Genomic DNA, 25150 nt, shown 5'->3' on the forward strand with positions numbered 1-25150 from the left:
TGTGCCATCAGTTCCACAACTGACAGGAAGCCTTACTCGAAATTTCTAGGTTGTGTGTGTTTTTTTTGTTGGTGTTGTTTTGTGGGTTGTTTTTGTTTTTTGTTTTTTTTTTTTTTTTTTAGTTTTCATATTCCTCTTGCACTGCGATATTGAGGGTGCACAGAGAGCTGTAGGGACTTTCTTACTTTGAAGTTTATATGAGCTACCTGTCTCATAACAAGTATAATAAGCGTTTGCTGTAACCTTGAGTTACTTTCCTCAGCTGAAGAGTAGAGGCAGCAGATGTTGTGTGAAATGAAATCCTCCATGACTACGGTGTTGCTCTGAGGGACATAATATCCACTCATCCCCAAGAGAATAAATCAGTCAAGCAAAATGGAATACTGCTGTGATTTCTGATCAGCATAAATGGACATCGTAACACTACTAATACACCATGCCACCAAACAGGCTAAGAACCAGGTGCAAAATTGGCAGAAGAATCTTGAACCTGTGTTGTGATGGTCTGAGAAATCACAAAGATTATCAAGGAGAAATACTGCCTCTACTAGATAAAGGTCCATCTTCACCACTAGGCAATATTGCCAAGCTAGAGAAGAATGAAAATTTTGAAAAACATAAAAAGCAAACTGATATCTTGGTGACCTATATGTAATTTGTACCATTGTCCTAGAAGATCTGGTTAATATCTGGTCACAGTATTCTTTGTACTTTTGTACTAAATTTGGAATTGTTTTCATTAAAATAGTTTGTTTCATCAGACTGACTTGCTGAATTAAAGATTCTAAATGTATTTGTCATACCTTGGAACAAGGCACCAAATAGAAATCCTGTGTCTGTGATTCAGTTCCTGAATATATTCAAGAATTAAGATATTCCTGCTTCTGCATCATAAATAATCTTAACAGAATCAAATACAGTCTGGCATAGATGATATCTGATATTTGGAAATGCAACATGAAACCTAAATATTATGAAACTAAAGTTTCCGCTCAGCCTACTTCATCCGCAGTAAATATGTTTATTGTTTTGCACCATGGGGTGGAATTTTCACATTCCTGATAGCTTTAGATTAGAAGCTTTCCAAAAAGATGTAATGCTAGTTATAGCAAAGGGCTGATATGTGGTCAGGAACAGGATGCTTCATGGCTCATACTCGGAGGATAGCAAGGTAAGCAGTACCACTCTAATGACCAGCTAGCCTGTGCTCTGAGCATCCTTGGAGAACACCATGTGTCCAGAAATCCTTTGCACTGAAGGTCCATGATTCCTCACAGCACCATGTAGTGCCAGACTTGCAAGACTCTGTGAAGGTTGGTTATGCAATCAATGGTAGAAGTTGCTGGGCAAGGCTGAGGACATGGACCACCCCTGTGAAAACACAATTCTCCCTCTGCCCCAAGATATGCCTGGCAAGGTGTGTTGAGAATTACAGTTGTGGGTTCTATGTTTATGCAGCTGAATATCTCCTATCTGTTCCATTTGATGATCTGGATTAATTTTAAAATGTGTCTGCAGTTTTATCCCATTCATCAAGTGCCTGCACGAGTGCTGCTGCCTGCACCCTCAGGTGAGGAAATGAGAGACTGTGGGCTCTGCAGAAGCAAAGGCAGAGGGTCATCTATCTCAGCAGCAGCTTGTGCTATGTTAAAGTTATTTTAAAAGTACTGCAAAGTCACAATTGTCATCAATATGTCTGAATGGATTACCTTTATCCTGCCACCTTGTATTTATAATGAAGCAGGTTTTAGCCATTTTTCAGCAATGGTAATAGTACTTTTTATATATCTTGCTAAAAATGTGTAATAAATCACAATAATCTCCCTGGTTTCTGAAACTTATACGTCTTTGTGATTATATAGTAATGTTGTGAGAACCTCTGTCTTACAAGAAGCAAATGTTCCCTGTGAAAATATCTGGCTTTAATTCCTTTACCCATAGTTATTGCGCCTACTGAATTAAGTACTACTCACAGCATGGCACAGCTATCTATGAAATAAATTAAATGCATCATGCATAGTCAGCAGAAGTTCAGCACTGCAATTTAAAGAAAGTGGCTTTATGCTATCCTTATCTAATTTATGCTTTGTGCTGCAGTACTTCTCCTTTGCTTCCTAACTACTGTAGAAATACAGGTGTTCTTCCAGTTGTGTCTAAGTATCTCATGTTAACAAAATGCAACAGATAGAAAAACAGGATTTTTTAAAATGTATTTTCAATCTTTAGTAATTCAGGAACAGTAATAAATAACATCAATAACCTAAGTAGGTAGTGAATTCTGGAAGTATATCTGAATGGTAGAAGTGCTGGGGTTTTCGTTCCACTTAAATAAAAACCATGTTGTGTGAAACAAATATAAACTGATTGTTCACTGTTTAGTTTAACTAAAACACTGTAGGAATGACTCATCTTTTCAATATATGCTGAAATGTTAGCTGCACAAGAAGTTGAAATGAGCACCAAACCTAAGTTATGTAGCACGGGTTCAAGTTCTAAGGCTTAATGTTTTTTGCTACAAGCCATGTAGATGCAAACCCTCACAGCTGCTGTTTGAATGCATGTAGAAGGAGTACAGATGTACTGCTGTATGATATACCCCAGTGCCAAATTAACTTGAGCCCACCTTTCCTCAACACTCCTGGCTGCTGCAGAATGCCCATGGGTAGGAGCAGAGCATATGCTGCTGACACCATGTCCTCTCCTAACCACATTTGCTTAAAACTGAGCTGCTTCCTACAGAAAAAAATGTTTTTTTTCTTTTTTCAAAGACAGAAGTACTACATTTATTCTAATTTGCATTTGCTTGTAGTAACTGTTACTCTGGGAAAGCAACAGTTGTAGAAAGATGTGAACCATTTAGAACAACACTGGCATCTAAACTTTCCAAAGTAACATAACCTGGCAGTGGATATTCTAGCTTAGTGATGCATGGAATACTACTTCCAGCTGTATAGTGCAGGTCACTGGAAAGAAAATTACCTTGGCCTAATGAAATCTGGGAAAGACCAGCAATGAGCAAAAGCAAATCTTCTGACACCAGAAATAGTGCCAAAGCTGGCAGAGTATATTGGAAATACATATTTATTTTTCCTTTTATTTACAGAAAATAATTCTCAAGTAGCAAACCTCTCAGACATGTTGTAATCTTGGCTCATTATTAACAGACAGTCATTGCTGCCCATGTCAATTTCATTGGTCTGTCATAGACCAGTGAAGCCCATACTGACTTTAATTAATTAATTTTAAAAAAAAATCACTTTCTAACTCACGTTTAAAGTGAATAACCATCTTGCCAAAATTTTAGTACCATGGAAAAAGCTCTGATATTCATATTGTAATGAACAGCTCAGACTCTAGCAAGTGCTACCCAAGCTGTGTAACTTGGTGTTCAGCAGAGTGTAGCAGTTATTTTAGTCCATCTGAAGTGATAAGAACAGATGTGATTGAAAGGCACAGTAGCATAAGCTTATCACTGAAATGTGGTCTTCTGGAAACTGCTTTTCTGACAGAACTATGACCTGGATAGCAGAGTTGATGCTCACATGCTTCTGTTACCACAAGCTGTGAGAATGAATAAAATTAGAGGATATTATAGAAATGTGAATGTACTTTATGACGGTCTATAGTAATTCTGTACATCTCTTATGTCTGTGTTCTTATAGCCGCTTGGGCACTGAAGTAGCTGAAATGAGAAAGAGGCAGCAGACACAAAATGAAGGAACATCAGCTGTGTCTCAAGCACCTGGAAACCAAAGGCCCAACAACACATGTTGCTTTTGTTGGTGCTGTTGCTGCAGCTGTTCATGGTATGTCCTGTAGTATATTTGGTTCCGTATCCACAACAGGTAAACAATGAGGATGGCAAGTGCCAAGAACTGGGAGCATGCAAACTTTTGGGAGAGGATTGCTGCCAAGAGGCACAATTCAACATTTTACACAAACACACACAAAAAACCCACATTAAATCATTCCCTAATTTGGCTGGACATCTTGTGAGGGGGAAGAGGAGAGAATAGTAAATTCAAGCTGTATTTACCCTACGTAAATCATTCTAAATGATAAAAAATCCATTAAAAAGCTAATATATGTGAGACTTCATACTGAATATTTTATATTTTGCATTCAAAATATGCAAGTTTTTTTTTTCTAACTTTATTTTCTGCTATTCCTTTTTTATATTGTAGTTCTCTGCATTCAGGAGGGAAAAAGGGAGGCCTGCATTACCAGTTAGTTGTTAAATAATTTATAATTTGGAAATTTGGAATCACAGGATTTAAATTCTACTTCTACCAGTGACTGGTATGTCAAAATTTTAGTGGAAAAAAAGGCTCAGGAATTATGTTTGCTTGTCTATTGCTGAACAAAGAATTGGTCAAAGTCAAAGAATTAAACACAGTTTAAGAAATAGCCTTAAATTCTCAGTATCTTGAGAGACATCAAGTCTTTACTTCTTACTGTTGTGAACATTTAATGTTGACAGATAAATTAATTCACTTGCACTGCTGCTCAGGGCCTGTGCATCCTATTACCTATGCAATTCAGTCTCTTTGGAGTGACCATTCCTCTGTGTATCTATATTATTTTCACTTGAAACAGCCCTCTTCCTCTAATATAAAATCAGAGCCTATTTGCTCCCAGTACATTTACATTTACAACATGTACAAGTAGATATTTGGAACAAAGATGAGCAAATACTCATGCTTTCGTCAAGATATTTTGTTGTGTGTTAATTCCATACAGCAAAAAGGTAGAAGTGCTTTAATGGAAAGAAAAGGAAGAATGTTTTGCTTCTGTTGTTTTCTGCTTTGTGTTAAGTTTAGCTGTACTGTTACAGACCAAAAGTCCATTGAGCTCAGCATCTTACCTCAAGAAGTGACCCAAGGAGGCTAGATGGGAAGGGTAAAAGAAGTGAACATCCACCTCCTTGTCCTTATCCCAGCAAAGCTCACAACTTCTGGGAATCAACAACTTAACGACTTCGTAACCCGGAAGTTTTATAGCCCTTGATGAATTATCCTTCATTAATTTTTTCTAACTATGTTCTGAAGTGACTTCCTGAACTTGCCTAAAATTTTGGCATTTCAGGTTTTCCTTACCAATATATTCTACTTTTGACCTGTGCTCTGTATCATCAGTTAATTCCTTTTTTTTTTTTTTTTTTTTCTACTATGAGAATCTACTATGAGATAATTTCATTTGATTCTTCTTTGCTATGATTCTGAGGAACAGGAAATAATTTTATTCCTAATGATCATTTTTTAAAATGTTCTGTTGTATCCCCTTTCATCTATCTTTTCTTCCATAGTCTTATCTATAATCTGTGGTACAGAAATTGACCCAGTTCTTTATACTTATCTATTTGCTGTCTATCCACCTACCTCATGTCTTTCTGTGTACATTTCCTATTCTACTGTCTCCCATTTGACGTGTGACCAGAATTTTTGCAGTAGTGTAGATATGAGTACAAAAAATGCTTTTGCTGTAACACAGCAATTTTTTGTTTGCTCTAGTTTTTTTATTATTCCTAACATCTTGTTTGCTTTTTAAACATCCCTAAAATTACACTTTCATAGAATCATCCATCATGACTGCAAAATCCCTTTATAGAATAGAAATAGAATTCAACCTTGTGCATGTATAGCTAGGGTTGGATTTTGCCTTACATACTGGAACACGAAAGATCGTAAAAGTATGTCTAATTTTAAAATTTATAAACATTTGGTTATATTTTTTAAGCATGCTACAACTCAAGAACCCTTATTTGACAAATATACTGTTTTGAAGCTTTCATGAGTTCTGTTACCCTTGAACTGCCTCTGCTACTGGGAATGCAATACCATTAAATATTTGAATGGATTATGCATACTAACCCTAAGAGCGTTTATTGCTTTAAAATATAGGATGTCCTTTCAGCTGCTTTGGTAACTGTTTCTGCTGTTGATATCCTATCTTTCAGGAGTTTAGGGGGAGTTGAGTGCTAGTTTGCTGTTGGGTTGGTTGGTTTGGTTTTGATAACATACATTAGTTTGAAAATGCAGAAATCCTGTCAATTTAAACTAATTTTCTGGATTAAGTCAAAACAATTAGTCAAATTGGATAATGACATTGCTTTTATTTTCTAAAATCAAAAAGATAAAATAGATAATGTCTTTCCCAATTCTGTCTACTATGATTCTATAGAGTAAACCCCAGAAGAGGGGAGACAGGACAAAACTTTGAAAAAGGCAATATGAAATGTTTCAGAATCAGAGTTAAAGCAAATTGGTTCTAGTTCCAAATTTGTTTGGTAAATGTGAACAATCCAGGTGGTGTACAGATTACTGTTCTTTCTCCATCAACTTGCCTTAATAAAATAGAAAAAAATACAAAATAAACTTTGCTAGTCATTCATTATACAGGTGATTCTCGGTAGGTAATTCACCACAGTCACAATATAAGAAGTTTAATCAATCATTGTAACAGCTTCTCTGGACCTATTGTAATTACTTGCTTTCTCTAGTTCCACAAGTATTTTGAGTAACCTGAATTTCTCTGGATACCAGTTTGGAAGTGTAGCTGAGTTCATTAATGGTGATGATAATGCCCTTGCTGTCAATATCAAGATAAGAAGGCTTTTCTTCTGTTTTTCCTTCAGCTTCTTTGACTGTGGACAACTCTTATATCAATATTCTTCAGTGCTTCAACTTCCTCACTATTCACAGAAAGGGAGGCGGTTTATAGCAAGAATCATTCACTTATATCTATTTGAAAAGTTAGTCCAACAGTTTGTATCTCCATACAAATCACTGCAATTCTAAAAGTGTCTTCTGTAAATCATGTGATGTTTGTTTCCTTTTTTTCCCTACCCTGTGTTAAAATCAGAATAGACATTAAGTCTTCTGTTTGCATAACAGTATAGGCAAATGTTGGCACCTTTGTTTGAGGAAATAATACCTTGCCTAATAGAGCAAGCAACTTTCAGCACATCTTTTTATAAACAGTTTCCTCTCATAATTCCTTCTTAAAGGTAACAAGCAATTGGAGCACATTACCATTATTGTTTGTTAGCCCCACAGGCAACTGAAACTTGCCCTTCCTTCCTTCCCTCCAAGTGGGTTGGGAAGAGAATTGGAAAGGTGAAAGGGATAAAATTTGTGGGTTAATTGCAGTTTAATAAGTAAAGCAAAGCTGCTTACACAAGCAAAGTAAAACAAGGAATTCATTCACTCCTTCCCATGGACAGGCAGATGCTCAGTCATTTCCAGAAAAGCAGGGCTCATCATGCATAACAGCAGAAAGATGAACATCTCCCTTCTTCCTTCTTTCCCCCAGTTTCATTGCCATATGACATCATATGTAATGCGATACCATTTTGGTCATTTGGGGTCAGCTGTCATGGCTGGATCTCCTCCCAACTTATTGTGCACCCACAGCTTACTTGCTGGTGTGACAGTTCAAGAAACAGAGAAGACCTTGACCTTGCTAGTGTAAGCACTGTTCAACAACAACTAAAATTTTTGTGTGTTTTCAACACGGTTCTGTCCACAAATCCTGAACACAGCAACATACCAGATACTTTGAAGATAACCAGCTCCATCTTAGATAGACCTAGTAAATCCATTGTCACAGATAATTGTCAGTAGAATAAGTTGCTCCATTTATAGAGCAGGTCTGATCATTAAGGTTTGCTTACATTGGCCAGATGGAGATAAGCAGACTCTTTAAGATGGCATTTAATTGTTATAGGCATGGTCAGAATGTTGCTCAACTAGATTAAGCTTTGAGCTGGTACCTTAGTGTCAGTAGCTAAGGTACATCCTTAATGGAGATAGTACAGTGTTTATAAAGTCATCAACAAGTAAAGGTTATCCAATCAATTGAGGCAATCAATTCCCTCTGGAGGTCCTCCTGTAACGCATTTCTCTCTGTTGATGAGATGTAGACTTTAGGTGTTCGCTTCAGAAAGGCTGCCTCATTAAAGCATCGAGAATTTTAGTACAAATCTCACCCTGTGTCTTAAACCCTACAAAACACCATTCCCATAAAGAAGAAAAGATTTCTTCACTAGGCATAATTGATTTAGGTAGTTTAAGAGTGGCAAAATTTGCCATAGCTCTCCTAGAAGGACTGTATAATTTCCTCAACTGCACTGTCTCCAGAGAGCTAAACTATTAGTATTTAGTGCTATGGATTTGGTATTTAGTGCTATGGACTGCTTTGAGCTCAGCCCACTGAATGAAGGGTGGAAGCCCATTATTTCACCCTCTTTAGTGATTTGCCAGTTCTCAGAAACTCAAGGCACTAAAATGGGGACATTGTGTATTTTTATTTTGCTCCCTCTTTTGTTTCTCACCTAGACAAGGAAATACAGCTGTTTGTCCTCTTCGTTTCATAAGGTGCTCGATGAATTTCAAAGCTTTGAAACACTCTAATGCCTGGTAATCTCTCTCTTCTTTCACCACACGCAGGAAGGTTCAGGAGATGTCCAGCATCTGCCCTGCAAGAGACTTTTTCAATGCAGGAGCCTGGGAACATCAAAAAGCTTCCTTGGAATAAGTGAAGCTTATCACACAACCATACCTGGTTCTGTAGCTTGTTTCAAAGGTCTGAGCTGCAAAGTCTTTTCCTTAAAAGGAGCCATTAAAGCAGTTGCTGAGGGCTCTTGTGGAAGAGGTGCTCATATGCCTAACAGTCTCTGAGTTGTGCCCGCAGAAAAGTTATGGCTGCCATTTGACTTCTTGTGACCCTTTTGTAACTGGTTTCCCACACACGAGATCTCAAAGAAGATAGGGTATTTGCCAGCTTGGAAGAAAACAGGAGTTACTGTTGGCTAGAAACCTTCCCCTTCTAGCTCTTAAAACTTGCCCATAACTTCTGTGGGTTAGATCTGAAACTTCTTCCTGAAGGCTTTGCTACAGAAACATTTTTCTTTATTAAAGGGAACATTTTCCTTGCATGGGTTTAGTAGTTGACTTAGAACTACAAAAAGATATTTGTCACTTATGCCATGAATGCAAGGTGGCAGATACAGTTTTAAGGACTTATTTTAAATTATATTAATATATTTTTTTCTCTGTGGGGTTCAATGTTTTCTTCCTTCCAACTAATAGATAGCATGAATGGTACTCTAAGTAAAATAAAATAAATGAATAAATGAATAAAATCCTTCACACCTCTAGTACTTTGAGATGAATAATAGATTTCCAGCATGTTCAGCATTTAGTTTGCTATTGAAAAATTAAGTCTAAGCTTTGCATGACTCTATACAAGGTAATCCTTGGGGTTATAGTTGTTGCTGCTTCATTTTGTTCAACTATGGTAGAAAGACTGGAGGGGAAGGAAATAAAAGCAAACAACAACAGCAACAAAAACTCCCGGTAATGCATTAAATTATACCCACATGTTCTGAAAGATGTGGAAAACAAAATCCATATTCTGCTTCTGTCTGCAGCAGTTTTATGCTAGGAGCAAACTGGAGGGGGTGGGAGGGACGTGACGGGCTGGTACACCAAGGCTTCGGGGTTTTGTTTAAGCTTTTAGCAAGGAAAAAAAAAAAAATCTTTGAAGCAAAAAGCACTCATTTTGAAGAACATTTTTTTCTTTTTTTTTTCTTTTTTTTTTAATGTATCTAATTTTTAAATTCTTCTTTTCCTCCCTGAATGCATAGGCTAACATATCTCAAACAGATGTACTCTACTCTCTGCATTCTATTTTCTTTTTTTTTTTTCCAAAACATCAGAGCTGAGAAAAGCAAATGTGTAAAGGTGCACTGGGAATTAGTGTACGCTGCAGAACATGAGAGTGTAGATTACTGCACTCTATTTTGCTGAAACAGGTGTCACCTTTTAAAGTATTTAACAGAAAAAAAATGTTTCACTCTAAGTGTTTTTATTCTTTCAGATATTCCAGGACTTCCTTCAGTTTTTATAATTTGTGGTTGCAGAGGTAAAAAATGAAAACATTCCCCTTCTCTCATGGAGTATAATTTATCTTGAGGGATAGTGGGCTTAACTTGCTTGGGAACTTGTGCCTTGCGCCTCTATGGACAGCCTAGCTTGCTTTGCCCCAGGTTATCACATTGCAGTGGGCAGCACTGGTGCTTCCTGAGGATAAAAGCACTAGGTTTCCTGACAGGTAGAATTTAACGCTGGAAAAAATCCATTACATAACCTGTCACACACAGTATAAAACAATATTTTAGAAAACTGGTTTTAAATCACCTTGTCTTTAAGTCCACTGATCCTGAGTAGCAAGGCCATGAGAGAAAGCTGCCCTGCAGACATTTCTTTTGTCGCAGGAATGCACCACGGGGTGAGCTTGGGGCAAAGACTTAAATGCGTAGTGCTCAGAAATGAGCCTCTCAGTGATCCCTCAGCTACTTTAAAATAAGAAATCTAAATTCTTAGCATTTGGAAAAACAAGCAGAAGACACTCTAAAAATAAATAGCTTGTCAAGTGTTCTTTTCATACTTTTGTAGACTATGTTAGTAAGTAAAGCATTTCTTTTCTCTTTAAAGCAAAAGAAAGAGATGATCTCTAGAGCTAAAACATCAGGGAGGAGAATCCTGTATTCCTAAAGAGTATGATATTTAATAGGCTCTCTCTTCTTTATAATTGAGACAGGGCCCTTCCTGCAACTCTGTGAAGCGGATGCGAAATGATACTGTTTGAAAGAGGGGAGCGTTTTTCTTCTACATCAATAATGCCACAAAGTGCAGACATATGACAGAGGGGTTTTCAGGTATGCTAACGGCAGCAAATTTCTCCAATACATTTTTTTCCTGCATCCACTTCTAGAGAGTAACATTCCTCTGCAAGAAATCAAAAGACCAGCAGCAAACAAAAAAGACAGCAGAAATAAAATTTACAAAGTAGAATTGAATGTAAAATCATCTAAAGGAGGTTAAAAATTCAGCAGTAAAATCTCATGAGAACCTGCCTCTGTCACTTTGGAGCCCTGTTCTAAAATGCCCAAGTTTGTCTTATCTCCCCTAGTCAAAAAGTAGTCTAGAAATCCCTATTTTTCAATACCATCCATTGTCTTTTGTCTTTCTGTGTGTTCTTCTCAGTCCCCTGACATCTACCTCCAAAGACCACTGCAGAATGCCTTGTGCAGCTCTGGACCAGTCAGTGGCTCACAGCAAAAAGAAGTCTCATAGGTCACTTGCTACAGAGGTGCAGAATCATTGCCGTGATGAGACACATAAAGTAAATCTGAGTCAAGAACTTCTATAGGATAAAGCATTAAGCTACACACTGCATGTATTTTGGCAAATGTTTGCAAAGGGATAGTCACTAAGATGCTGCTGGTCTACTATAAAATCATAGCGGAAGCATAAAGATATGTAAGGCATCACACTGAAGTTCAGCACATAAAAATTATTCTAAATTAGTTTTCAGTCAGGAACCCTGGTTTGAAAAAACCTTTACCATCATAACTGAGTCTAACTCCATGTGATAAGAGTTTCTATTTTCAAAGGTATTATGTTCCTCACCATTACAAAATAGAAGTCTAATCTGAGGAACAGAGCTGTAGCTTATCATGGCTCTCAAGCCAGTGATAGAATTCTCATTAACATCAAAACCAGTACTGGGCTCTCTTCAACAAGCACCACAGTGTCAGGATTAGATTCTTAATATTTTAAACTGTGAAGTTTATTTCATATTGAGAAATAGAGGCTCAAGTATTTAGTAGCATTTTACCCGTCTGTGCTAACACAAGCGGGTTAGAGAAGGAGTAGAACATAACCATAATATATTAGTAACTTTTTAATAAATTTCTCCAACTTCACAAACCAAATGCATATATTTTCATGTATAATACTGCTAAGATTATTCAAAAAGCAGAGTCTAACTGCATATAAATAGTCCTATTTCATGAAAATAATTCTGCAAAGAAAATTGGAATGCAAGAAAAAAAAAATCAGAACCACAATCTTCCTAACTGAAGAATAAATACATGCTCAGAAGGGATTTGGGATTACACAAGGCTCATTTTAATTCAGCCATACATAAGATGCTGACAGTAGCTCCTTAGAAGGAGAACGCAGACTAAATCTAGTTAACTTTAGAAAATGATCTTGATTTTGTCCTGGCACAGAGTGCAGGGTGTATTCAGGGACACCTGCTATGAGGAGAATAGGGGGAGAGGAGGCAGTGGCTGAATCACCATCAGTGGGCTACAGCAATTTGATGAGTCCTTTGAGGCTCTTTCAGAGATGGATAGCTTCAGAACATCAGCATCTTGGCTCTCCCTTGCCACTCATACCCATTTCCCACCTGCCTGAGCCCAAATGCTGTTCACCCTGATAATGTCTGCAGATTGTGAGCTGAAGGAGGATTCATAATGTCAGGACAGATTTTCTGTCACTAATACATAGCTTGACTGTTGCTGTGGGGAAAAAAAAAAAAAAAAAAAAAGAAAGAAAAAAAGAAAAAGAAAAATAAGAAAAGAAAAAACAACCCATAATAAAGACAAGAGTGCTGAGGATGCTTGAGTCCAGTTTGTGCTACAGTTTGAATGATTTTCAGCTGTTAGGAGTTTGGAGCTTTTGACATCTCCCCAGATGGGGATCAGTCTTCTTTCCTTTCATTCTCGCTCTTGTTTTTCCCTTTCTTGAAAACTGGACAATAATGTATTTACTCAAGAAGGCATTAACTTAGGAGTCTATGGAAAACAGAAATGAAGATGTGGATCAAAATGGGTCTGACATCAAAATCTGAGCTCAACTGAGGCATGTTCATAGACGGTGTCATTTTAAAGGATCAAAAGTGACCTTGCAAATTCTCAGAACTTCTATCATCATGCAGTGTAAGAGGGACTTGAATATTTAAATGCAGAACAACAACAACAAAATCTTACTTAAATTAAAAACACTGGCTGCATCTGTGTTAGCAAACTAAAGGAGGCCAGCATCTAGTAGGAATCCAGGCAATCATATGGTACTGTTAAACTGTTAAAAGTTGTTAACTCCCTGGTGAAGTTTTGGCACAGTTTCAGCCACCTGTCACAGGTGCAGAAACCAACCCTGTTTTGGGTATAGGCTTTATGGACTAGAGACAAGGGGTGCCAGTGAGCTTCAGGGCCAGAAAACTTTCCCAGCCCAGGAAGAATAAATGCAGTCTGCAGTTTCAAGCTGAAAGAGGAAAAAAATAGGCTACTTAAATCTGTTAGTAGCAAAACTTCCATCTTCTGAAGGCTTATTTTTTAACCATGTATCATTCCAAATCGGTTTAAAATGTCAGTTAAAACAGGAATAAATGCCTAGTGCTTTTAAGGGAAAAAATGAGAGAATGTATTATGGAAATAAGGTTGCACCCCTAGCAGATAACACTTACATGATGGAGATCCTCTCAGTAGAAAGTGGGTCAGATATTCATTATGGGAGGCAGAAAGGCAAGATGAGAATCTTCTCTAGTCATTCACGATAGCTCCATACCACGCATATACCATGCATATTGGTCTAGATGGCAACTCCAATTTTGCTGAAGGAGCTGATTTACGGCCTGATACCAGCAAGTGCTGAGCATGTGCTTTGGAGTCTTCATAGATATCTTCAATTCCTTTTGATATCCATGTTGAAAGTGCTTTACAGCTCGTGGCCTTGTCTAACAACATTTGAAAACCATCTGTTAATGCCCATGCTAGGATGTTAAATGGAAGATCTCTATCTTACTTGGCCCAAGTTAATTTCATCTGATAAAGTGTTCATAAACATCATGGTAGGAATTATGCTTTCCGAACATGTAAAGCCCTCTTTAAATGAGGAACTTCGCAACACCTTTTAAAAGGTATGAATTTAGTATGAATGCTCCCATGTATCTTCTCCCATTTGAAAATGAACACTAAATCTTCAATTCTTGACTGTTTCTGCTATTCTCATTTCTTTAAGAACAATCAAAACTGCTGTGGAAATCAAGACTCCATAGGTCCATTTATCTCAATAAACTGAGACAATTAGGCTTGCTTGCTATAGGATTGGAGGTCTTTTATTCATCCAGTTACATTTTCAAATAATATATGTAATTTCTATTTCTTCAAACACTAGGCAACTGTCACTTTTAATTTTCGTAAATATATGAAGGAATTGCTTGCAAAATAGCTGTAGCCAAGAGTACAGATAATGTAGATTCACTAGTAATTGGATATATCTATTGTACAGGACAGAATGTGAATGGTAATCTTATTCAGAAGGAAGGAAAGAAACTGACAGCCAAGCTAGTGATCTGTTGGGTGACCTGACAAGAAAAATACAAGCTGATGTTGAATTCAGCCTAAAGCTGAAACTAGCCCTACCGTAACAAAACAAACCAGAGTAATTCCATTACGAATCAGTGGCAAGATAACTTATTCATATTATAGCAAAGTATTTCCTACCTATACAGAAAATACATTCTGTAAGTGAGACAAAAAAAAAAAAAAAAAAAATAAAAAGAATTAACCTAGATGAGACTCAAAATTTCCAAAAGATGTAATACCTTCTGGTGTGGCTATCATTATGAAAAAGTAATCTAGCCTCCTTGCAGTGGAATCTAACATAGCATATTTTTCTTACAGATTTTCAGAAGAACAAAATACTTCTGAGAAAAAAATAGCAAGTTTAGGAAAGTCAGACTGCTCTAAGTGACCAGTTCTTTCCTCTCTTGACAGTAACAGTGAAAGTCTAAGTTTGAGGGAGATACTGTCCTTTATTTCCGGAGTTCAAGTACAGTGCACGCTGGTAGATTCCATCTGCTTTTGGATGCCTGCTGAGCTGCAGTGTCTGTAGCCAGGTAGATTAAATCAGTCACACAAGGAGAGAGGAGAAAAGCAAGTTCAGCAAGCCTTGGCTTTCTGAAAGGCTGTCCATTAAAAGGACAAGTCTACTTTCACATGCCCTTTAGCCTTCATTTACTCTCACTGGCCTTGAGAACATTTCCCTCTTCCATCCAGAAAAAATAAGACATTCCAAAATGTAAATATTGTTACATTTTTTTACATAGCCACTAAGTATATTTTCAGTTGCAGTCTTTCTGTAAATGCAATTCTAATAAATGTGATGTTTTTGGCACTGGTGGTCATGCTTGGAGTGCAGTGCTCAGTTCTTGGCTTCCCAGTGCAAGAGAGACATAGAGCTGCTGGAGAGAGTCCAGTGAAGGACCACTGAAATGATTATAGGACTGGAGCATCTTTTCTCCGAGGGAAAGCTGAGGGAGTAGGGGCTGTGCACAAAGACCTAAAGGGAGGGTACAAAAAAGACGGAGACAGGATCTTTTCAGTGGTATCCATGCAAGCAGAAGAGGCAATGGGAACAAACTGGAATACAGGAAATTCCAGCCAAACACCAGGAAACACTTCCTTACTGTGCAGACGGTGGAGCACTGGGACATGCTGGCTAGAGAAGCTGTGCTTTCTCCTCCTTGGAGATCTCCAAACTCTGCCTGGACATGGCCCCGGTCACCCTGCTCTGGGTGTCCCTTCTTGAGCAGGGGTTGGGTCATGTCCCAGCCAGCCTCAGCCAGTCTGTGATATTTTGATTTTGGCTTGAGTGGGCAAAAACTAATCCCAGATTTTGAATGTTTGCAAAACATTTGTTGTTGTGGATATATATATATACATATATATATATATATATATATATATATGTGGGTATCTCAGGAGAATGTCCCTTCTGCTAAGGTTCATTTCTCCACTGCTAAGCTGCTTCTTCACATTTTCTAAAAGAGGAAAGTCAGTTGAAAAATTGCATCAGTGATCAAATTGCAGATATCTGTCTGTGATGGAAGATACATCAACACTTGAATTATTGATTCTACAAGGCCTTGCTTTCAAATTCTTCTTTGGGTTCAAAAGGAAAATGCAGAATTTGGACAAATTTGAAAGCTTGTCTGCCAAATTTACAGAGTTCAACTTTTATGGAAAATACAGCAGGATGATATAGCTCATGGCATTGAAAAGAGTCTGTTAGTCCAGCTGTCCCTTAAGAAGAGAAGAGATTACTGTATTATAGATCTGTTCCATTTAAAATCGTTAAATATGTTAGAGAGTAGAGTAGAACACTGCAGATTTGTTAAAACCTTCTTTATGCTTTACTGAGCCCCTGTGACTTACTTTAGCTTAGCATTCATATTTCAGTAAGGATAATTTACTTTCACAGAGGCATGTGGGATGCAATTTAATAACTTTATATAATGATTTTACATAAACTCAAAAATCTTGTCCAAGACTTCTCATTAACAAAGAGATTATTATACTCTTAAGCACTAGATCACTTGGGTTTAATTCTGCTTTTACTTGGGCTGAGGAGTAGTACAACACAAATAAGAATATCCGAACAGAGCTAAATGCCTTAACTGATCAGAGTCTAATACAGTGAGATGATCCAGATAGTTTAAACATTAATTTTCTCTGATCTCATTTTTCTATTATGGTTTGTAGTCACATCTGTAATGACTTTGACCAATTACCCTGAATCCAGCACAATATTAAGGAGCCACTGCTTTTGAAAAGCAAATAGCAATTCAGCCTGCTCTCCCCCACATTCGAAGCATGTCAGAAACGTACAATCTCAGATAAACAGAGAAGTTTCTTATTTATCAGGAGGAAGTCAATGGTTCTGAATTACAGTAGGATTAATTTTATCATCATCCTATGAACAAAATAATCTGCAGACCTTAGTTCAGATTTTCACAATGAAGAAAGGTAAGACCCCCCGAGCTGCCTTAATCTGCCATGTTTTTAAAGTGTTTTTTTAAACTCTCACATTTCTCATAGGACTAGAAGCTAGCTCTTCACACAGAAAAGTCCAAAGTGCAAATGCAGCAGTATGGAACAAGTACAGAAGAATTGTCAGCAATTCCTTATCACATCTTCATTACTGCTGCAGTGTAGGTGTTAGAAACACTGCAACAAACAGAACAACATACTAGAGTGTGTAGGCACAGGATTTTTTGACCACATCTGTTTACTCCTGTCTCCACATTTCACAGCTATACATACCATCAGTGCCACTCATCTAGTTCAGGTAAGTAACAGTATTAAAAAGGAAAAAAAGATCAGAAAAAAATTAGGTTTTGTTGTGTTTCGGAATTTTGATGCTTTAAGATATTGCTCTTCAAGCTTCTCTCCACATTGCTTAGCATAAACATGATTCTGAATGAAAGGTGAAAAAGTATTTGCAGGAGAGATAATAAACTAATAAATCTGAAGTATTTTGAAGTTAAGAGTTGTACCTTCTGGATTTTCTGGTTAATTGTTTTCTTACTAGAAAATAACTTATAATCAGAAATCTTACTGGGGAGAACATCTGCTATGACAGAATGTAACTTTTTGAGTTTTTTAAAGTTAAGCTATTTAATAAAGCTAAGCACAATATTTCATTTAAATATATCTTGGATCTCATTACCTGGAAATAAATACAAACAGTTAAAATAACAGTTACTAACAATGAATGAAACCAAAACTATAGGTTGTTTTACTGCATAATCAGAGCATTGATTTTAAAAGCATCGAACAAATCACAAAATTTGAGGAGTCTGAAATTTTTTCAGAAACACCGTTCTGTGGTGTTTAAAATTGAATTAAACACCGTTCTGGTGTTTAAAATTGAATTCAGAACTCTAAGTGTCTTTGACTGTCAAATTTGTATCCAACACAAACTTGGTTGCAGTCATCTGCTTTCTCTACCACATCACAGCAGAAAGGTCTGTGAAATAACTTCTGTACTCATTAGCAAAAATCAGAGCAGGAAATTTCCACCTTACGCTCCCCATTGGCCTACAGGATTTACAGTATGCAGAAAGATTCATATGGGAGCCACAAGACTGCCTGCATTTACAATTACTGGATCTTGAGCACTCAGCTTTTCAGTTGAAAGGACATTCACAGCACATGTAAGTGCTCAACTGTCTGTTACACATTGTTTCTCAGCTCTGTGCTCTTCAAAAAAAGAGATGGGAAAAGGGGAAAATTCTGAAGTACACCACATTACAGTGCAGAAAACTGAATTGAAAAGAAATAATACCACCAAGGAAAACTGGAAAGGGAGAAATTGAATGTGTCCCAGCCATTGGAAGAAACAAAGTGTCTGTTTTTATTATCTGTCTCATTTTTATTTTACCTTTTGTGATCTAGGAGAAAAAAAAAAAAATCAGAAGCCAGTTATCATCTAGTTATCATTGTGGCTTTTATGGTTGCAGGTCAGAGTGATGTGATCACAGAAAAAGCTGACCACGTGAGCTGGAAGGTTTATGAGTACACATTCTTTCCACCTTCTGAAGCTTTAAAATACTGGAGGATTTTTAGCTGCAACATAAAATCTCCAGGATGCTAAACTTGCAAATACTTGCTTTATTTAAAAACAGAAGAGGCCAAAACAGAATGTTTGCATTTTTTTTCTTACATGAAGTAAACCTTGCAGACATTTCTTTAATACATTTTTTAGCTGAGTCCAAGGTGGACTCCAGGTTTGTTTCCTTTTTTTTTTTTTTTCTTGTAGAAACAATTTGGATTATAAATGTCTCTTGCACCATTTTTTCACGTAGCGCAAATGTTACTCTGGCACTTAGGAAACTTAGCACCACAGGTACCTGGACCTTTTGAAATGACATTCTAGTTTCAGTGGACGCTTCCAAGTAGGCTGATTATAGCCTTATAGCCTTATGGTAATTATTGGCTTTTCCCCAGCAGGCATCCTTCCTATGACAGTCTACTAAATATACTCTCCATCATTTAGTTTTAAACATGAGACAGTTCACTGCCTTCAAGAGGGATGTAGCTATTTTTACACTAGGATTCTAACATGTTTTCAACAAAATTTTATATCCTGTATTTCTTCACTGAATTCAGTGAAGATCTGTTAATCTTACTAAAGAATTAGAATGGACAAAAACTGTACGACAAATGCATTATTTTATTTTATTTTTTAATCTGTTTCACCTTTGCAACGAAGATGATGATGTTCTGTTGAATCAGATAAGGTCAGATTCTGATCACCTTAAGTAAGTGATTCCCAAAGCTCTTGACTGCTATTTCCCCTTCAAAGATTCTCACAGGCAACCAATGAAAATATATTGAAATACCAAATTTGCAGTTTTTACTGGTTCACATCTTTCAGTGAGCTAAATATTCATAACTTACGCTGACCTTGTCACCAGGATCTCTGCTCTAGACCACCACAAAAGCCAGACTTTAACACTACTAATTTGGTGAAGCTTGCTCTGCACTTATAAGATTTGCATATATTAAAATTACATCAATCTAAGTGATTTAGTCTGTCTTTCTATTCTTATTGACAAAGTTGGATATTAGGAAAAAATTCTTTTCAGAAAAATCAGTGAAGTATTGGAACAGGCTGAGCAGGCAATTGGTGAAGTTACTGTCCCTGGAGATGTTCAATGAAAAGGGGTAAATGTCACAGTGAGTGAGATGATCTTCTCATAAGAATCTGCAATATGTGGTTTTGAAGCCTGATGCATCCCCTTTCTCTCTATTACAGCCAGTAGCACACAAGATATAATGTAACCTGAGCCTATGAAAATATCTACTGCAAGACTTCACTTCTTCATAAAAAACAGTACTCTAGTTGAAGTTTTTTTCTTATTCATTTATTGTAACAAAAATGAACCCTTGGAAGTATCCTTCACTCAGCTAGCAATTAAAAAAAAAAGTTATCTTTGGATGATATTGCTCAGGTAAAATTTCTATTTGATGGATGCCTATTTTTACAACATTAGATGTGAGATAGAAGATAGCATTACTGACTAGACTCTGCCTAAGTAATTTTGAGATTGACATAGCTGTATTGTTCTTTACAAATGGATCATGAAGGTATTGCTGTTATTTCTCATCATTATTAATGTATACAATATAGCAAATTCACACTCTGGTCATAAGCACAGCCATGCCTTCAATGCCTTCAGGCTTCAGTTTCCATCTACTAGAAAAACAAGGTGTCAGAAAGAAAAAATTCTGTTTCATAAAGAAATTAAAGAGTGCCAGTATAGTTGTCTGCTTTAGTGCTACACAGCATCACAGGGCAACATCTACCTCTGACTTCCACTGGATCATGCTGCAGCACAGAATCACACAGAATCACAGAATTGTAGGAGTTGGAAGGGACCTCCAGAGATCATCGAGTGCAACCCCCTGCCAAAGCAGGTTCCCTACATCAGGTCGCACAGGTAGGCATCCAGGCAAGATGAATATCTTCAGAGAAGGAGACTCCACAACCGCCCTGGGCAGCCTGTTCCAGTGCTCCGTCACCCTCACCATAAAGAAGTTCTTGCACACATTTGTGCAGGACTTCCTATGCTCCAGCACATGAACAGAGCTGTGCAAACAGCTGATTTTTCAGTGACCAAAGTATTGAACCAAAGTGTTGTAGAAAGTCTGATCAAGGTGATGCACAACCAAAAATGACAGGAGATACCAGTCTGAACTTCTTCTCCATCTAAATTAAAAATAGGAAAAATATGTTTCTGTTCATATAACATATTTTATGTCAGATGCTTATAATAGAAGTAAAGGAATCAAAGATCTGGAGATGAAGCTAAAAAATTCAGCAAAAGAATAAACTAAAAACTTCAACAAACAACTAGGAATTGAACAAAGATCTCTTGAATAGCAACTCAATAGCCTACCACAACATCCCAGTTTGATTTCTACTGCATGTCTTCATGGCAGCACAGTAAAGGCTACTAAGGGTATGGGCTTTCATCGTGACAGTGTTTTCAGTGCCAGAAAAGTTTTGGTTCATTAGTTTGTTGCAAAAATGTTGTGATAATATACTGCATATGATGCATATAATGAGTAAATAGTAACTGTTGGTAGCCATACACATCTAATATCAGTCTTAGCATCTGTCACTATGGAAGTTTTCTTGCCATAACAGCAATTTCACTGATTCACTAGATATAGGCACTAATGTGTGCCACACTGAGCTTTGGGAAGCAATGAAGAATTATTAATATACTAGATACACAGTAAATGGAAGATGAGGTCCAGCATCTAAATAATTCTTAGTTTCCTATTGACAGTAGAGGTAAGTGCAGCAGCAGGGAAGCTAGGCAACTTTTAATGTTCTACCCATGGATGGAAATGCCTTGAGGACAGGTAATGAGATCTTTGCTTTTAGCTTGGCTTTTATTACTTACCATACATCAATGGGCTCATGATTTAGTGAAATAATTATTCAACAGAACAACTGTTCAATTGCTGAACATGAATATGAACAGGTGAATAATCCCAATAGTTTAACCTTATATGTGGTTATGTTTTCAATTTGTATACTTCTTCAAACTGTCTCTGTTCAAAAACATTTTTACTTACAAAGTTTCTAAAGTAGCACAATACAAAGGCACTGACTTCAAACAGAAATTACTCATAATGATACATCTGCAGAAGTTAAAACATCTACTGCTTTTTATAAAAGTCAGGAACCCAAGATATATTTGAAAGCTACATAAAGATCAGGTCACCTGGGCTTGCTGAAATACTTCTTACCACACTCTCCAGAGCAATAAAACAAGCATAAAATTGGGTAAAAGACACCTTCCAAAGGAACAGAAAACAAACCATTGCTTGTGGTTTCTACTTATTCTCTTCCTTTAGACATCTCAAATTTTTACTTTTTAAGGCCTCATTAGTTTTGTTTTAGTTTTATCATGGACATTTTAGGTCTCTAAATTCTAAAGATATCTGTTGGATGTACTATAAATAATAACAGACACCATGTAAGTTATTTTAAAACAGATGTGTTAAAATAACTAAAACACCTCCCTTTTATTTGACTACTTTTTTTATAAGATAAATCAACTATTTCCTCTTCTTAAATCCTTAAATATCCAAGATCATTTTTTAATCTCTATCCTGTTACTTTTAATATTTAGTTGCTATGCTAGACAGCGTAATTCTTCTGCTATAGTCAGCTAGCTTCCATGATGGAACTGTGTGTGAAGGATATGCAGAGTGCCTTTCCCACTGAGGACTGCTTGAATTCCACAGGGGAATGTGAGCAGATGGGCTATTTTCAACTGAAGATAGCAACTTAGCAAATAACAATGCCATGTTGTCATTTTGATGTGAAAGGTAGCAGTGTGTTACTGTGATTAGTATTATTTAAGGGCTGCTTTCAAGTTAGCTTTACAGTCAAAAATGTGTAAATATTTAATTTTTTTTTCTAAGCAAACACAAACCAGTTCCTTGAGTGGAAACAGAACATGTCTGAATTGAATGTACTACTGAGTTAAAATGATGGTTTCTTTCACAGGAAAAACATATCAAAAGAAATGTATCCGATGGAACTCCAGTCTTGACAGATGTAGATAAATAGGAATTAAAATACAGGACTAGTGGTTGTCACTGGAAACATAACTCAGAATTTAGTCCGTGGTGTGTTATAAATTTAGCACAGTTTTAACTACAATACCTGAATCTGAAAAATTGCTCCAACCAAATATAACACCTCTTTAGAGTCTTCCCTGTTTCACAGCACTGTCTAACCAACCTTTGGCCTTCAGTGTAAATGCTGAGATAAAGGAATCAGATCCACTTACCAGAAAACTGTATTATGCATTCTGGACCCACTATCTGAACTTTTTACCAACATGTAACCCTACAGACAATCCAGATGCACGAGACTGTTCCATTACTCCTGTGATAAAAAGTACAATGAGGTCAACGTGGATTTCCTGTCTATTTATCTATTTTTCTTTCTTGTTTGCCACTCACTACTTGTCTTCCCCTTTCATCCACCCATATTGGTTTTCCAGTTTTTTGCAGAGATTCTGCATGAGCACAACAATCAGCATCTGACCCCAGACATCAAATTAAATTAGGAGGGTAGATTTACTGCTCTCACATGAGTCACATTCTACTTCCAGTAAGACTCTGCATCCAAACCTTGAGATAAGTCTACTGTGCAGTAGCAACAATCGTCTCAGCGCAGTTTAGCTGCTGTTTATGTGATAGGAGAAAGAAAACAGGCAGCCACTTCTAAGACTCGAGTAAACACCCTGTTACATTCCCAAAGAACACAAGCTGTTTCCTGCTTCCTTCCACTGTCTCTCTTTTCCAGGGACTAAAGGACTGACAGTTCTTCCAACCCAGCAGAAAACACAAATGAGGCTCTACTGGAGACTGCAAAGGAGGGAGGGAGAGCAGCTTTGTGACTTCTCTGCTTCTCTCTCAGCCCTACTTTGTGCTCCACCGAGACACAAAGTGAACCCTAAGCAGTTACATGTCTGGACTTAAAGATTACAAGACAGAAAGTAAATGGCTCCTTTTACTCTCCTTCTATATATGGAACTCCCATCGCTTTCCATGGGTGCTCCCTTTATAGACAGACAAACATCAGGTCAGAGGAGATCGAAGAGCTTTTTACCTGCCAATCCCAGAGTTCAGGATGTGTTGTTTCTCCTGCAGCGGTTGATGACATCCTAAAACCTTAGCAGCACTGGAGCTGCATTCCTACGCTGTAACAGGGGAAGCAGGACCAAAGGCCTGAACTAAGGTCTTGGCAGGTAAGTGGAGGAACAGCAAGCATCAAACAGCTTTATTTAGAAGTTTACATCTTTGTAATGTTTAAGTCTTAATATGTGCTCTGCTTTACCTGGGAGCTTAAACTGGCAATTTTCAAAAAGTAGTTGAGATCACCCATTAACTCTGCCAGATGCTTGAAAACATATTGATAAAACTCAGAAATGCAAAGGTAATAGAAGAAAAGTCATTTGTACTAAAAATGTCCCAAAGTTGGGATTTTTTAGAACTGAGTACAAATTACTCTGATTAATGCAGGAGGGAAAGCTTTACAGTATCAGCATACTTTTGCATATCTCTGCTTAGAATGATTGAGAGCATCACTGTATGATAGAACCTAGATATTAAAAATTAGAGCATCCTTGGGTATGAGAGGGAGGATTTTTTTTGCTTGGCTGCTTGTTTTCTCTCAATTGAACACCTGGGGAATACCCAGTTAAGGGAAGTTACCTTCTTACTACTTTCCACTTCTTAAGCTTTATTATTGGAACCACGGTTCCTATATGAATACGTAAGTTATTCAAAATGCACATTATTTCAGTAATCATTAGGGACTGTATTTTTTCTCTGTCAGTACCATGGTATAGAATACACATAGAGAGCATTCATAGAAAAGTGATGCAAATTACCAGCTCAAAGTCGGCAACAACAAAACAAGAAACACCTCATATTAAGGAAGTCTCTCTTCTTGTAAGATTTGCTTCTAATAACATGAGGGCAACAGAAGCCTTTCATTTGAAAGGACGGAAACTTTTATATTTTGGAATGAAAAAGAAATTTGAATTAGATGAAATTGTAAGGAAATGCCACATGTTAAGTTCTGTATCCAAGCCATCTACTGACTCCATATCCAAGAGACAAAAAAGGACTTCATAAAGAACGGGTGGAATAGCAATATCTCATCAGTTCAGATATTCTTATCCCCCTTATCCTTATTGTTACTAACATTATTCACGATTTACTAAGTAAACTCACTCCAAACATGATCTCTGACTTTTTGTCCAACTTTCAGTGGATAAACTGTCAGTTTAAAAAAAAATCATACATTCTAATAACACATGTTAATTAATATCCACCATTATTACAGGAAAAAATTGTTGTCGAAAAATTTCTCTCCAAAAGTTGGGTATAAATTTTAGGGGTAAGAGTGAAAAATTACACATGAAATATGTTTATAGCTTTTGAAAGTTTGCAGTATTGTAGTCGTTGTTTTAAACTAACATTCTCTAGACAAAATAAAGTGTTGTACTACATTGCAGCCTCACTGTTAGGAATGAAGATAGAGGAGACAATGCAGGAAGGCCAACACATACAACCAAAATGGAAAGCATCCAAGTTATTGAAGAATGGTAAGTTGCTGAAACTTTGTTCAGTTAATTTTTTTTTAATTTACCTGTAACTAATTTGCCTGTTTTTTTTAGACTTCTAAAATGATTCAAAATCTTTTTACATTATCATGTAATGCTAACAGTGCCTTACTGACTGTTTCATGAGTACAAAGCAATGGAGAGAAACAGAAGATGCGTGAAGACAGTTAAATTGATCCATGGGCCTCTGCTGTTTGAGGAATCGTTTTCTTCTACTTACCCAGTCAAGAAGGAAAAATAACTTGGGCAAAAGTGTATTTTACAGTCAGAATTTTTAACATGCTTAATT

At 37.0% G+C, this 25150-nt stretch overlaps 1 protein-coding gene across 3 annotated transcripts in view; it reads left to right on the forward strand.

Annotated features, from left to right (window-relative positions):
- The window catches only part of RGS17 (regulator of G protein signaling 17), a 71972-nt gene that overhangs the window by 37388 nt on the left and 9434 nt on the right, over positions 1–25150 (forward strand). For 2 of the 3 annotated variants that reach the window (XM_048935447.1, XM_048935446.1), the window contains exons 2-3: positions 3663–3806; positions 24754–24843. In XM_048935447.1, coding sequence (XP_048791404.1) covers positions 3688–3806; positions 24754–24843 — 209 coding nt within the window. In that variant the 5' untranslated portion in view covers positions 3663–3687. The remainder of the gene's footprint in view (positions 1–3662; positions 3807–24753; positions 24844–25150) is intronic. The other variant, XM_048935448.1, reaches the window with a different exon arrangement.

This window comes from Lagopus muta, chromosome 2, assembly GCF_023343835.1.
Source record: "Lagopus muta isolate bLagMut1 chromosome 2, bLagMut1 primary, whole genome shotgun sequence".
NCBI lineage: Eukaryota > Metazoa > Chordata > Aves > Galliformes > Phasianidae > Lagopus > Lagopus muta.